This window comes from Lytechinus variegatus, chromosome 1 (genome assembly GCF_018143015.1).
Source record: "Lytechinus variegatus isolate NC3 chromosome 1, Lvar_3.0, whole genome shotgun sequence".
NCBI classification, from domain to species: Eukaryota; Metazoa; Echinodermata; class Echinoidea; order Temnopleuroida; family Toxopneustidae; genus Lytechinus; species Lytechinus variegatus.
This window is the reverse complement of record NC_054740.1, coordinates 81,574,543-81,590,412: the sequence shown is the minus strand read 5'-3', so window position 1 is coordinate 81,590,412 and position 15,870 is coordinate 81,574,543. Positions and strand designations below refer to the sequence as shown.

At 34.7% G+C, this 15,870-nt stretch overlaps 1 protein-coding gene across 1 annotated transcript in view; it reads right to left on the bottom strand.

The window, feature by feature from the left end:
- The window catches only part of LOC121424918 (striated muscle preferentially expressed protein kinase-like), a 116,974-nt gene extending 103,064 nt beyond the window's left edge, over nt 1–13,910 (bottom strand). The window contains exon 1 of the mRNA XM_041620811.1: nt 13,821–13,910. Within this exon, the coding sequence (XP_041476745.1) occupies nt 13,821–13,833 (13 nt within the window). The 5' untranslated portion in view covers nt 13,834–13,910. The remainder of the gene's footprint in view (nt 1–13,820) is intronic.
- Between the last annotated feature and the right edge of the window lie 1,960 nt (nt 13,911–15,870).

Genomic DNA, 15,870 nt, shown 5'->3' with positions numbered 1-15,870 from the left:
ATCACTTGTGTTTCATATAGTAAATGATGGCACCTCAATTAGATGATCAAGCCCTCGAATTTGCTTTTTGACATGTTATTTTTATTAATGTAGTTATGATTTTTTTTATATATTATCATAAATACTATTATTACTATAGTTGTGATTAGCGTAATGGATTTATGATAATTATATTGATTTTATAATTCTTCTTCTTACCGTTATTAGTATGTGCGTATTCTGGTTGCCCTAGGGTAGGCGAAAAAGGGAGCACCAAAAAGAGGAAGAAAAGAGAGGGAAATAAAAGGGGGGGAGAGGGAAAGGAGAAGAGAAAGAGAAAAAAAGGAGGGAAAGAAAGAGAGAAGAAAAAAAAGAGGAAAGGGGGGCACCGAATTGATGTTCGACCTCGAGGGGGTTGCTGAATTGAAGTTCGACCTCGGGGCGCCATATTAATGTCCGACAAACTCATGTTTGCTCGCATGAAATGTTTTTTAGATGACCATCCTGTTCATGATTACCAAAAGTGCTTAGAAAGTCCAAATTTGAGGTCAAAATATAATTTTTTTTTATCTCGCTCTTCGAGTTCGCATCAAATGTGTAGTAAATAAGATCACGATCTTGTTTATGGAGAGATGAGTGCTTAGAAATATAAAAAAAAATCAGCTCGCGCTTCGCGCTGGCATCAATTATTTAAATAGATTCTCGTCCTATCCATGGTCACAAAAAATGCTTAGAATGTTCAGTTTTGGTTGGGAATATGAAAAAAATAAGTTCGCCCTCGTATTGATTAATTATATGCCCATCCTGTTCATGATTACAGAAAGTGCTTAGATATCAACATTTTAGATCAGAATATCAAAATTTTCGGCTCGCACTTCGCGCTCGCACAAATGTTTACATAAGTACCCATCTTTTTCATTGTTACAAAATGTGCCTAGAATGCGCAGTGTTTGGTCAGAATATCAAAAATTTTAAGCTAGCGCTTTGCACTCGCGTAACATTATATTTTTTTTTTTGCAGGAGTTTCTGCATTTATTGTAGAGTCAAAATAAATTTTACAATACATAAAACATAATCGTAATATAACATAAAGTACATTGTAATGTGACAGATTTATAGTAGTATCATAACAAAATTTAGACATGAATACAATAAGGATAAGACAAAGTAATGAAAAAATAAACAAATGCAGTGGCACACTATATAAGCAAAAAATGATTGAGCAATAGAAGCCAAAGAGGGAAGAGCGCTACATGGAAACCTAAAGAAAATGTTACGTCACAAATCAAGGAGAAAGAAGAAAAAGAAGAAATGAAGAGTGCGTGTGTGTGAAAGTGGGTGAACGTGCAGGTGTGATACTAAGAATACTTCGATAAAAGATATTTTTTTCAATGAAGCTTTAAAAGAAAAGATAGATGCAGTGAATTTTATATCATTGAGCAAATCATTCCAGATGTCTAGGCCGTGATGTCTGATCATTTTATGTGCGAATAATGTTATCGGGTTTGTGAGGTGGATGTTGGATGAGTGGCGTGTAGGATATGAATGAATGTTGCTGTTGTAAACAAAAATATCTTGAAAGGGTGTAGGTATAGATTTAGTTGAAAACTTGTACATAAAAATGGCAGTCTGGAAAATATGAATGTCATGAATTTTTAATGTTTTCAGGTTCCGAAAAATAGGATCAGTATGTGCAAAAAAAATTGCGAGTGGGAGCAAATGCGGAGTGCTTTCTTTTGGAGGTGTAAAATTGAGTCTACTTTGGTTTTGTTGCAATTACCCCACAATATGTTGCAATATGATATATGTGACAAAATAAAAGAATTGTAAAGCATAAATAGCGATGTTTGGGAAAGACAATATTTCATTTTGAATAGTATGCCAATACCTCTGGCAACAAGAGTGTTAATACAACGGATGTGGGCATTCCAAGTCAAATTAGAGTCAATTAACACACCTAAGAATTTCGTTTCTTGTTTTTCAGCAAGATGGATGTTATCAATGTTAATGGAGCCACGAAATATATGCTTAGAATTGATGTGTTTAAAGTACATGAAATTTGTTTTGTTAATGTTTCAGGAGAGTTTATTTGATTTAAACCACATGGACAATTTATTTAATTCATTATTGAGTATTGTTACAAGCGTGTCTAAGTTACTGTGTGAAAAAAATACATTGGTATCACCTGCGAAAAGAACATAAGTAAGTAGGGATGAAGCATTAATTATATCATTCATATAAATTAAAAATAACAAAGGGCCTAAGATAGAACCCTGTGGTACTCCACACTTAACATTGCAAACTTCAGAATATTTAGAGTTAAAATAAACATATCGTTATCGATTGTACAGACAGTCTTGAAACCATGATAAAACAATCCCTCTGATTGATTCCATATTTTGTAATTTATTTTTTTTTATTTATTTTTTTTTATTTTTTTTTTTAAAAACAAGTACACACCTAGTTACAAATAATGCGTGAAGCATTTCCATTTATTTGAATGCAGGATAAAAGAGCACATTGTCGTAGCCGGGGATCGAACCCCGGACTTTCCATGTATAGCCAGGCGCCTTAGACCACTCGGCCACGGCACACTCATATATATTTAATATGTACTAATATTTATATACTAATATTTAATAGTATATGATGATCGATAGTATCGAATGCTTTCGATAGATCCATGAAAACTCCGACAATGTGCTCTTTTTTGAAAGGGAATCTGTTATTTTGTCGTATAATTGTAAAATTGCATAGTCAGTTGAATGTTTTGACCTGAATCCGTATTGATTAGGAATTAATAAGTTATTTTTTGTATTTGTGTATATGTTCTAGAGTGGGAGATTTAAGCGAAATCTTATATAATCGATTACGAGTGAATATTGATTTAATTATACCTTGGGTGATCCATGGTTGTTTATTCTTCTTTTTACTTGGGTTGATTCTCGTCAGAGGTATATTTTTGTCATAGTATTGAAGAAGTTTATTTAGAAATATATCGTATGATCTGTTAACATTGTCTTCTCCAAAAACGTCTTCCCATCCCTCTGCACTCAAATCAGTTTTAAGAGCATCTATGTTATGTCTAGTTTCTTTTCGCCGGGTGACTTTTCCTTTAATGTGTGGCTTATGTAAATGTTTATAATCTCGGCATATCGTAAAGATTGGTAGATGGTCAGAAATGTCGTAGTAAATTATTCCGTTGTCGTTATTATTATTATCTAATAAATTTGCATTGCAAAATATATTATCTATTATTGTGTGTGATGTACTTGTTATCCGCGTTGATTTATTTATCAGAGGTTTAAAGGAAAATGATGAAAACAAATTAATTAACTGTTGGCCAAGAGGAGAGTAAGGCAATGATATGTCTATGTTGAAATCTCCCATGAGATAAATATCCTTGTTTTCGTGTGATATTGTTTCAAGACAGGATTTCAATTTATCGAAAAAAAAATGTTAGCGATGTTATTTGGTGGTATATAGACTACACCGACTAATTTGTTTTTATCATGTTTATTGTTATCATTAATAATTTCAATGAATAAAGATTCTATACCTTCAAGTTGAATGTCATGTCTTATCTTGAAATGTAAATCATTATGAATGTAAAGAGCGACACCCCTCCCATTCCACGTTTACGATCACTATGTTTTAATGTATAATTGTCAATATTAAAAATGTTTGGTGAAGTTGAGTGTAACCAGGTTTCTGATATGGCGATTAAGGAAAAGGGAAATGTATTCAATATGGATAAAAACTCACTGAAAGTATCAACATTTTTTTGCAAGCTTCTGATATTTATGTGCATAAGGCTAAAGTCGGTTGGTTTATCGATTTTGGCTGTGTTGAAAGCTGAATTAAATTCGTTTGCAGTGTAGTATTTACACTGGGTGTAAAGACTTCATTATTCATGAATACGTCGTTTATGTTCATAAAAGGTTGAATAAACTTCGGTTTGAAATAAGGAGTAGTGAATTTGAGGTGAAAGGTGCGTGCAGGTGAGAGTGAAAGTGAAGTATGTACATAAGAATAAGGGTGTGTCGGATGTTTTGAGCGTACATGATTGTGTGACGAACAGACTCCGGGCTGCACAGTATAACAAACAAGAGAGGAAAAAAGAAGAGGGGATCCTCCGGAATTTTGTTAACCTGTACAAATGCATGTCTTTTGTTGAAATAAATCTCGAAGTTTCATTAGTCTCAGAATAATATAAAAGGTGAAATCTACGTTGGCATAATACAATGAATATTAACAATGTTCTATTTAACCTCATGGATAGAATCGTCACTGAAAAAAATCAATTTACCTGCCATTCAAGCGTATTATGGAATGTAAGATCGAGGAAATCAAATTGTTTACAAAAGTGAAGTATGTTGACAATGAGGATATTCGTTTACATATAAGAATCGTGTCCAGGTCATTAATCTACAGTTTAGGTCTATATTGTCGATTATGTTAAGATGCATGTAGCCTACATTAGAAAATCGTAGTGAAAGTGAGATACTATTAAAATGGAACAAGGTTATTGAAATAACATGAATAGACAAACGTTGGCATTGAACATAGAAAGTATACAAATAATTAATACAAGCAGGGAGATAATACAGCAAAGGCATGCATAGATACTATAGAAATTACTTTCGACAGGGGATCTTATTTATATAATGATTGTGAGAAAATTCCCGTAAGAGTAATATGCACATGTACCACACTATACTATTCAAAGTGGATAGAGCTTCATTGAATCTTGCATAAGAATTATAAAGCTTCAAACGAAAATGGGTTGAAACACTTAGAATTACACGGTGTGTGTAGCGAGTTCAAGCGAAGCCAAAAGATTATCAGATATTTTTAGCATAGTAAAAAATAAAAAATAGATCCCTAATGTGGAAAAAGAACAGTATAAAAAAATCAGACAATGCAACAGGTAACGAAGTGACCATTTTAGAAAATTGCAATAAAAGAATCATTTGGTGATAAATAAATTCAGGATACCAGGGGTTAAATATCGTGACAACAGAATATTCTTATATGGAGAATGAGAAAAAATTTGGTCCTGTACTGAGAATATGAAAAGTGTCATCAACTTTAGAATGTCAGTTATGTTCAAAGACGTATTTTTTAATGAGTATAATACACAAGGAAGAATCGCTCCGATTCAATGAAATCCTAATTTTATTTCGGAAATCGTCATAACAGAAAAAAAGGCTCGATTTTTTTTCCACTATTTGGTTACAGATTTTGCAGAAAGATCAACAGTTGCAAAGATGAATAGTTTTTTTAAATGATATTTTATACATTGCCCAAATGAAAATATCTAAATATTAGAATAAGAGAATGCGTCATTTATAATTCACGTTCATGTAATGCTGATCTGACTCTGTCAACCTATCGCAATATAACTTTTTTTTTCGTTAAGATCGCATCGACCAAAGAGAAAATCCTTTTTAAATTATACAGAGATAGATCCTGTGAAAGGAGGAATATCTAAAAGGGTTTTAATTTCAGTTACAAACAAGCGAGACAATTCTGAAAGTAGAATAATGTACTATTAGTTTGGTTTAATTTTGGCTCGAATGTGGTGAAATGTTTAGATTAAACTAGCTGATATGATAATGTAAACTCATATTATCAAAAACAAATTGAGTTATGATGCATACGATTCAAGGGTGTATATATATATATATATATATATATATATATATATATATATGTGTGTGTGTGTGTGTGTGTGTGTGTGTATAGACAAAATACATGTTGATCTATTATGTTAACATATAAAATATCTCGTTTATATTGAAAAAAAATGTACTCCTAAAAAAGTCGAGAAAATAAAATATATCAAAAGGGGAAATGTCTAACCCTGACTATAGTTATTTGAGTTAGGAAACAGCTAGACTAGTTTGTGATGGCTTTTCAAATAACCAAAGAATTCAATATGACTCATACTGTCTACATGACCATATATAAATCTGTTCATAGTAATATGATAGAAAATTCCAAAAGTATATACACAGAGTGTAGAACAGAATAGTACATTTGGCTGGTTAAGAGTTGAAAGTAAGTATCAACCGTTTTCAATATGTTAGACCACTTTCCCGGTACAGCATATTCAAAATCTCTTCGTGCCCATGGTGCCTGATGGGCGTCTATGACGATTATTCTTTTTTTTCAAAAGTTAGAACACTTACATAAAAGATAACATCTAAAATAAGATAATCTTTGTATATAACATGTTACATGCACTTAAGGTACCTATGATTGTCTGGGGGTGCCATTTTCAAGTTTAATTGGGCACCAAAATTAGGTCGGCCCTCGGGGGTGAAAAATCATTGGTACCTTAAGTGCATGTTGAATCATCTTATTTCATAATCACGTGAAAAAAAAAGCAATCGACGACCACTTTTTTTTAATATGTTCATAATAAAGTATCCATGAATATGTTTTAATCCTGGATACGCGCCTGATTATGGTCACATTTGGGGGGTAATGCTGCTTTAGATGTGGATAAGAATGTACAAATTTAGATATATTCATCACCACCACAAACATCATCATCACCATCATCATTACCACCACCATGACCAAATGCAGATGCAAACGAACTAAACAAAGATAAAATATAAAAATGACGTACAAAATACAAACGAAATGATCATAACATTTGACAAAGGAGAAAAATAGCAACACCAGAATAACCTCCCAGTTAAGCCGATGAAAATGTCCGGCAACAAGTGCATGCATTGGTAAAAACCAAAATAAAGCAATCACTGTGCAATAGACATTTATTGAATGCATACATGAAACATTAAGCTCAGCAAATACCAACTTTTTACAAAGAAATATTGGAGGCCTGGGAAATTCTTAGCAAAAATACTGAAAAATTTTAATTTTACCATTTTCTTCCAGCAAAATAACAGGCAGCATAGCACTGACACAGTCGACACCACACCTCGTCTTAAATATTACAACCTTTACACGATGTGTACCGGTAGGATAGATAATTATAGAAGAAGCCAGCCCTTGAGTCATTAATAAAGGTGTCATGGACTTCTGTTCTTGCTCGAATTCAAGGTCGATATTGCAAGCGTAGTATATTGCTCAAGTCATGGACGAGATACAATATAAGAGGGAGAGGATGGGCTGGGAGGGGCGGGGCCTTGTTGATCATAATAGAAATACATATATATGGGACGTGTATAATTTGTGCGCAGTGATCCCTCTGTAATTTTTTAAGCGGTAGGTCCCCAACTCTTACCCCAATCCCGATGTGACCCATTTTTCAAGGAGTTCCCCCTTTTTGAAGTGATATCCAAAGTTAAGTTTATATAGTTACCCGTGCTCTCAAAGACAACGCGGAAAATGTGCTGGCGGATATGTGAAATGTAAAGTGGTATACATTAGGTCTGAAAGAACACAGACAAGGTGTACGTGATAGGCGTGACGTCTTCTTCATTAAACGTACATTAACATAAAATGGTCTAAGATATTAAGACCCATGACCCCTTCATAATTAAGCATCAATCAAAAGCGTTGTCGTAAAGACCGATTATCACGCAGATGGCGCAACATTTGCTCAAAATTCGCATTTTGAGCTTCTCTGAAAAACAATACCCCATAACCCGTTGAATAAAAATGCATCCATTTTGAGACGGTATTCTGTCATTTTAGCAGTGCCGATCATAACCCCCTCTTTTAACACACTCGTTTTTGTGATAAGCCCCCCCCCCAAAAAAAAAATAAAAAAAATCTATAACGCGTGAATGGTGAAATGCTGTATGGCGAAAACGGTTTAAAAGAGTAAGCTAGCGAGCGAAAATCAAACAAACATATCTTGAATGAAAATTTACTTTTAGGATTAATTTTGAAATTTGTGACTATTCGGAAAGTAATGTCCTCTTTCGCCCCAATCTTTTTTTTTCTTGGTCGGTAAAGTATTTCGGTCACGTGTCCCAATGCCCCCCCCCCCCCTATTTACCCCAGTCCCGCCACTGACTCGCGCTTCCCTATTTCTTCTATTTCTTCCCTATTTATCCTATAATTTATCTCCTAAATAATCTTCTCTTCCTTCCTCAGTCAATAAGTCAATACAGACATGATACATGAAACTTTACTTTTGTTTTCAACTTTGTTTAGGCTGACAAGTGTATTAATAAAGAAATGTTATTGGCTTCGTTTCAAGAGCGGATACAAAGGTGGCACTGCTGACATCACCAGTTGCATTTGATGGTTGACATTACAGCTGCTTATTCACTCTTATTGTAAATCATGTACCTATTATCCATAGGCGGATCCAGGTGGGCCGAGGGGCCACCCCCCCCCCCTCCCCATTGGCGGAGCAAAAAAAATGAAAAAAGGGGATAGACAGAAAAAAAAGAAAACGAAGGGGAAAGAAAGGTCTTTTTTCAGAAAGGAATATCGACACGTTTCATATCGCGCTTAAGGAATAGGAAGATAGATGATCATTTTCAAAATGATAATGAAATATCTAGCTCGCGCTTCGCGCCCGCATCATGTATTGAGTGCTATCCACATCCACCTCACAATTTCCCTACACAGTGCTTTAAATTGACCCTTTTCATATCGAAATATCAAATATTGGTTTTCATGATAAAAAAAGATAATGTATTCAGATTTCAACACGCGCACACATGTTGATTGAGATGTGCAGCTTGATCTTTTATTCAAAATGTGCTAAAATTATCCAGTTTCAGATCACAATATCAACAGTTTTCTGCTCGCACTTTGCGCTCGAATATTAATGTAGGAAGATAATAAAATCATACTCATCATTTTACATGATTTACAAAACATGAAAAGAGTGTCCCGTTCTTAGGTTTGAAATCTCACATTTCCCGCTCGCATCACTTGTTTGGTTATATACCAATATCGTTTATCATTACAAAAAAGTGCATAGAACGTAAAAAAAAATTAAGGTCGGAATTTCAAAAATTCTCAGCTCGCGCTTCGCGATCGCAGTATATATTCGTTGAAATATGTATCGTCTTAATTGCTAACTGCAAAACGTACTTAACAAGTACCTTTCCGACATGGCTAGAACACATATTAATTTTTTTTGCTCGCGCTTTGCATGCGCTTTTAGTCCAGGATAGGCCCCATAGGAAATTGACCAAACCTTGTTTTTTTATATATACAATATTTTTTGATGGTTTCTTGTCAATTCGAGGGTGCTGATTACGAATCTGAATGATGCCACTCGTGTAACCTTGAGCATTTTCCGCAAATTGGAAAAATCCAATATGGCCGCCAAAATATGCAAATTACTCATGAAATTCATAAAATTGTCCGCACATTGGCTGTGAAATGCACGAAATTGTGTGGCAGGAGTGAAATACAATCTTAAAAAATAATTTTTGACAAAATATTTATCTTCCTGATATTCAAAATGGCCGCCATAGGCCATTGTATACACTATCATGTACAATATGAATAGGGAAAACTAATTTTCACAAAATGAGCACTAAATTGCAAAAATCGCGATGTATGAACGAAGTAATATATGCAAATCATCATTACTAATGAGATATATTACTTATTATGTCAAATATGGGAACATTGCTGTATTTCGATATCTAAAATAGCCGCCACTGGCCCAAAGAGTATTATGTACAATGGCAATGGCCGGGGCCAAAAAATGAGAAGATTGAGCAGAGCATTAGAATGCATATTATTAAGATAAACGAGTGGAATACTGACTAAAAACATAGTTGTAAATATGCCATTTATGTGGTAAATGCTGTATTTTGAAATTCAAAATGGCCGCCATAGCCCCTATCTTCATCATGTACAATGCGAATAGAGAAACTAATTTTCACACGAGTAAGAAACATAAAATGCATGTAATTGTGATCTATGAGTAAAATATTGTCTGACAACATGTTTTATAGCAAGACATATCATTTCTTTTGTCATGCATGAGATAAATACTGTATTATGAAATTCAAAATGGCCCCTATAGGCCCTAACAGTATTATCTACAATGTGAATTGGGACAAATAATTTTGTACGAATTTGGATTTTCTTGACTATGACATCATAATCCTGTTGTATGAGTAAAACGTTGTTTGAAAACATTTTTTTTAATCATCGCATTTCTTCTTTCATATAAGTGATAAATACTGTATTTTGACATTCAAAATAACCTCTACAAGCCCTAACTAAATTATGTAACATGCGAACAGGGAAACTAATTTTCACAAGAGTGAGAATCATAAAATGCATATAACTGTGATGTATGGGTAAAGATATTGTCTTAAACATTATTTCTAACCAAATACATCACATATGGGTCGTGGACATGGTGGAGGTAATAAATGGTGTACTTTGAAATCCAAAATGGCTGCCATAGGTCCTAAAAGTATTGTGTACATTGTAACATGGGACATATAATTTTGACAGAATTTGGCTTTGCTTGACTCTAAATATTGCATATAATTGTGAATTGTGATGTAAAGGTGAATAATTGTCTAAAACCATGGTTTCTAACTAGATATATCATAATGTTGTGTAATTAAGGTGATAAATGCTGCATTTTAAAGTTGAAAATGGCCACCATAGGCACTTATCGTATAATATACATTTTGGGTGGAGACAAATCATGTTCACAAAAAGGGCATATGGCAGCCATTTTGAATGTTGAAATACAGTATTTATCACCTAAATTACATAAGATATGATATATTTTGTTATAAATAATGTTTTCAGACAACGTTCCACTCATACATCACCATTTGACCAAGCAAAGCCAAATTCTGTTCAAATGATTTGTTCCCATTCATATTGTGTATAATACCGTAAGGGACTGTAGCGGCCATTTTAACTTAAAAATAACCGTATTTATCACCTAACTGGCAGAATAAATGATATATCTTAATAGAAATTATGCTTTTAGACAATATTTTACTCATAGATCACTATTACGTGCATTTATGGTGCTCACTCCTGTGAATATTGGTTTCCCACTTTGCATTGTACATAATACGGTTAATGTCGATGGCGGCCATTTTGAAAGTCGAAATACAATATTTAACACAAACTTAAAACCTGAATGATATATTTCGTAAAAAAATAAGTTTTTAGATAGTATCCAATTAATTTATCACATATATATGCAATTTAGCGCTCACTCTTGTGATTTCTTTTCTCCCATTTCTCATTTCTGTATAATACTTTTAGGGCCTTTGGCAGCCATTTTGAATATCAGAATACAACATTCACCACATACATGGCATATTAGTAATATATTCCGTTAATAATTATGTTTATAGTCAGTATTCCAACTGTTTAATCTTCATAATAAGCATTTTAGTGATCACTCTTGAGAATTTTTTGGCCCCCATTGCCATTGTACGCAATACTGTTTGGGCCAGTGGCGGCTATTTTAGATATCAAAATACTGCAATTTTCCCATATATGACATAACATATGCTATATCTCGTTAGTAATGGTGATTTGCATATATTACTTCGTTCATACATCGCGATTTTTTGCAGTTTAGTGCTCATTTTTTGTGAAAATTAGTTTTCCCTATTCACATTGTACATGATAGTGTATAAAATGGCCTATGGCGGCCATTTTGAATATCAGGAAAATATTTTTTGTCAAAAATTATTTTTTAAGATTGTATTTCACTCCTGCCACACAATTTCGTGCATTTCACAGCCAATGTGCGGACAATTTTATGAATTTCATGAGTAATTTGCATATTTTGGTGGCCATATTGGATTTTTCCAATTTGCGGAAAATGCTCAAGGTTACACGAGTGGCATCATTCAGATTCGTAATCAGCACCCTTGAATTGACAAGAAACCATCAAAAAATATTGTATATATAAAAAACAAGGTTATGCCTCTTCTATCCTGGACTATTTCAGTAATTATCTAGTATACGCATCCTGTTCATGTTCACAAATACCGTGTTTACACTTAAACGGCTTTTGAATCGGCTCGCGGTTCAGAAACGCGAGCTGTAACAACGTGTAAACGCAAACCAAAAGCCGATTCTGCACCGGCTTTTCATGGTTCTGAACCAAATGCCGATTAAGTGTAAACACGGTAAAACACACCTTTTAATTAATTTTACGCGATGCGCCATATCGATATCGAGCCCCCTCAAAATTGTTTGCTCATTGCGCCACTGGGAGAACCCCTTCAAAGAAACAAACAAAATTCAACTATGAGCGGCCGATCGGGCAAAATATGGGTGGAAAAAAATCCCCCCCCCCCTTATTGGAGGAAGCTGGATCCGCCCCTGTATTATCGATGTACACAAACATACACATCCAGATATATGCTCCCATAAAGCACATGTACAAACAAGAGAAACATGGATTGAGTATAGCGAGTGAAAAAAGACAGCTACGAAGCTGACATCTATACTCTGTTTGGCGAAAGTTTTATGACGTATGCCAATATATTAGTTTTAAAGTACATTGAATTGACAGACCAACGCTCTTAAAATTAACAACATCGGGACACAAGAGTTGTCCAAAACACAATGGGCCGTATTCTGAACTCGAGTTTAAACTCTGGGTTTAAGTTGTAGTTTAACTATGGAAAGCCAATTGAGGCACAACTCTATATTAGGACACGTCCAATTTATTTATGATAACTGAAACATTTTCTTCATTATGAAAGCAGAGGGAAACAAAATAGTAAATATGTTATAAGCATTTTTAAAAATAGTTTTTGGCTTCCCATAATTTTAGCACAGAGTGAGACCATGGTCTAAGATGAACCTGACTTCAGAATACGGGCCAATGAGTTCCAATTAAAACAACATCTGATTTGGAACTAGTGCATGGCGTTATGAGCCAAACATCTTGAGGGGGAAAGATGTGGCGTATCGGGTGTAATTTATAAAAAGTTGCAAGCGAGCAAAAATTTCGACAATTTCGTGATAGATTTTGACATAATAGTCAGAAAGTGATATCATATTTCACCCTTCTCTTTTGCCTCTCCTTTTTCTCGTTTTATTTTTTCTTGGTCTTGAAAAATTTTGGTAGGGCCGGCAAGCGATCCCTCAAGCGACCCCCAACTGTACGCCATTGTTTGGAACTGTATTATATTGGCCCATTAATTTTTAGTAATGATTTTATGATCACATGCCCTGATTTATCTTATATCCCGATTTTGAAGTTCATAGCTCATTTAGAGTCGAAAAAAATCAGTCGAATGTCTCGTGGAAATGAATATTCCCTTTACAAATCTTAATGAAATCACATATCAGTGTTAAATGATCAAACTTGTTATAAGTGCCCTTTACTTGTGTTGTTCTAAATTGCGATAAGAGTTCCAATGAAGCCGTTCGAATATAAACGCTGGTTTAAAACATATTTAAAGTAAGCATTTAGTCTTTTAATGTGATATATAAATACTTGAAATGTTCGTTGCTTCATCCGTCAGATAGACGTGACTTAATCATTAAGGCCTATTCAAGCATGTGAAAACAAAAATAAAATAGTTTGGAAATGATATGCCGAATATTCGCAGTATATGTGAATTCCCTCCATTGCTTTCTACACTGCGTCTGCAACTTGTTATCCAAATAGGGGGAATGCCTTCTCGCCGCGGCTTAGCTTGTGCTATGACACAACACAAAATTAAGTTATAGCTTTAGTATGTCAAAACAGACACGAAAATTAAACAGTTGAAACAAAATTTCAATATCGGTCTTTATTTACGGTTTCATTTATAGAAGCAATATTGAGGATAAAAGAAAGATGTTGGATCAAACCCCAGCCCCACACGCACAAGGCTACATTATCATAACGTATATTAGTAAACAGTAATCTGATATGATGACGTCACAATGCTTACCTTTACAGGACATTATAAATAATTTGTTTCGGACGAGTTACATCCAACTGCTGTAATTATTTCCTCGATAGCAACCAGTATATAGATTGAAGAAGGGTATAGGTTTGAGCATGAGATAATATGACTGGTATGAGATGGGTATAGGCTTGCTGCTATAAGAGAATGGAATACATTATACAGGACTCTCTGGTTTCAAGATGGGTGCTTCTTTCATCTGTAGTCCCACACGTTACATAGGTCAAAGGTTACAGGAACGATGACACCCAACTATCAATATCATGTTTGGATAAAAATTCCTCTCCGACCCATTATCTTATTTCACCTATTTGATGATCCACCATCGTGGCATTGACTAGACTGGTTTATAGCTCCTTATCGCCGAGAGGGTATAACAATTTCAAAGCGGTCCATTTTCAATCTAAAAAAAATTTAATCCCTGAAACATTAGTAAAAATCATCATCAAAACACTTTTGCGTTTTGTTTGTATTTTATCTTCTTTTTTCGAGCAAGCAGGAAAAGCGACCGAGCTCTTCACGAGGGACCCGCATTTGCGCAGGGATTTGAACAAGGACATGGTGCTTTCATTGAACTAAAAAAAAGGGGCTTGGAAATGGGAGAGGCAATTGTCTCTCTGCCTCCCCCATCACGGTGTAGGCCGTGATGCCTTGCTATTGAATATAAAGTTAATTCTTGAATGTCACGCAAGAATCAAAAGATGAAACCTGTCATAGACCATCTTGAAAATTGAAAGCTGTGGTTATTAATATAGTGGAGAGTCGAGGCAATGAACGACCGAGTGTGAATTGAGAAAAAAAAGAAATTGTAGAACCGCAAAATCTTACGCATTTTATTCAGCGATTTTCCATAAGCGTCCTTTGACTAAATCGGCATCAATTCAAACAAGCTAATATAGTTCCCGGTAAAATCAAGGAGATGAAATCTCCCTGGTAAAATAGGAACGCTTGTTAGCTTAGCAATTCGAATTTGTGATAGTTATATAAAATCTATTTTTTATAAAATAAAACACATTTTTGATATCTCTTATTCTAATGGGGTGGGGGATCTCAGTGAAGTCCTTGAAAACAAAAATCGTGCCACCCATGATGTTGTTGTTGTTTTGGTTTTAACGGGGCTCTCATTCAGAAAAAAAGAAGAATAATGCACCCACTCCGGATAGTTTAAAGTCATCTTTTGAATGATTGAGATCACGCCCTCTGTGATGATAATACAGAACAGTAACTTTTTAAGACATGAATTTACCAGTACTGGCATGCAGCTCGCAGTGACGATATCGGTTATTTTTCTTGACTGCTGGGTAGGAAAGAGTGCATTTAAGTAACGAACGACTTAAGCTCCTTTTGAGATGCATGGGCGTTGGGGCATGGACTGGGTTTCGAATCAGGGCTGCGAGTCGACCACCCGCCCTTCCACAACTGATCCTTCCCGACTTCTCAAACTAAACACCCCCTTCAGTTTATCGATGACCCATCAAGATTTTTTTTTTCAGTTAGAAAATTTCTAATAGCACCTTACTGCCAGTTATAATTCCTATTGATAATAATATCATCGACATAATATTACACAAGCGGGGGGGGGGGGCGGTTGCAGGCTCTAACATTGTGATAAGCATAATGTTAAATAAGAAAAAGTAGCCATTGGATTTTTATCATGAAGGGACAAGGTAGAAGTCTGGAATTTTAAAGGACATCCCCTCCCCCCAAAAAAAATCGAACAAAGACGGCCACTATATTAAAAAATATCAAGGCAAATGGTAGGACCCATTTGGCTTTTGGGAAGCATTATCAAAGAGCAAATAAATTCGAAGCACACATAAAACAGAAAGATGGAGAAACAAAACGCAAGAATTGGTATCAAATTTCCCCGCGACGACATTGCATCTTTTTCTTCATTGTGCCATCCGGACATTCATAAGCTTTCAGTTTCGAATATGTTTACTGATTAAATAAACAGATTCTAGTTCCGTGTTACGATCCCTCTATTCAACATTCATTTCAGAGGATTCTTCCGCAAACATGTAATGAGATTAAT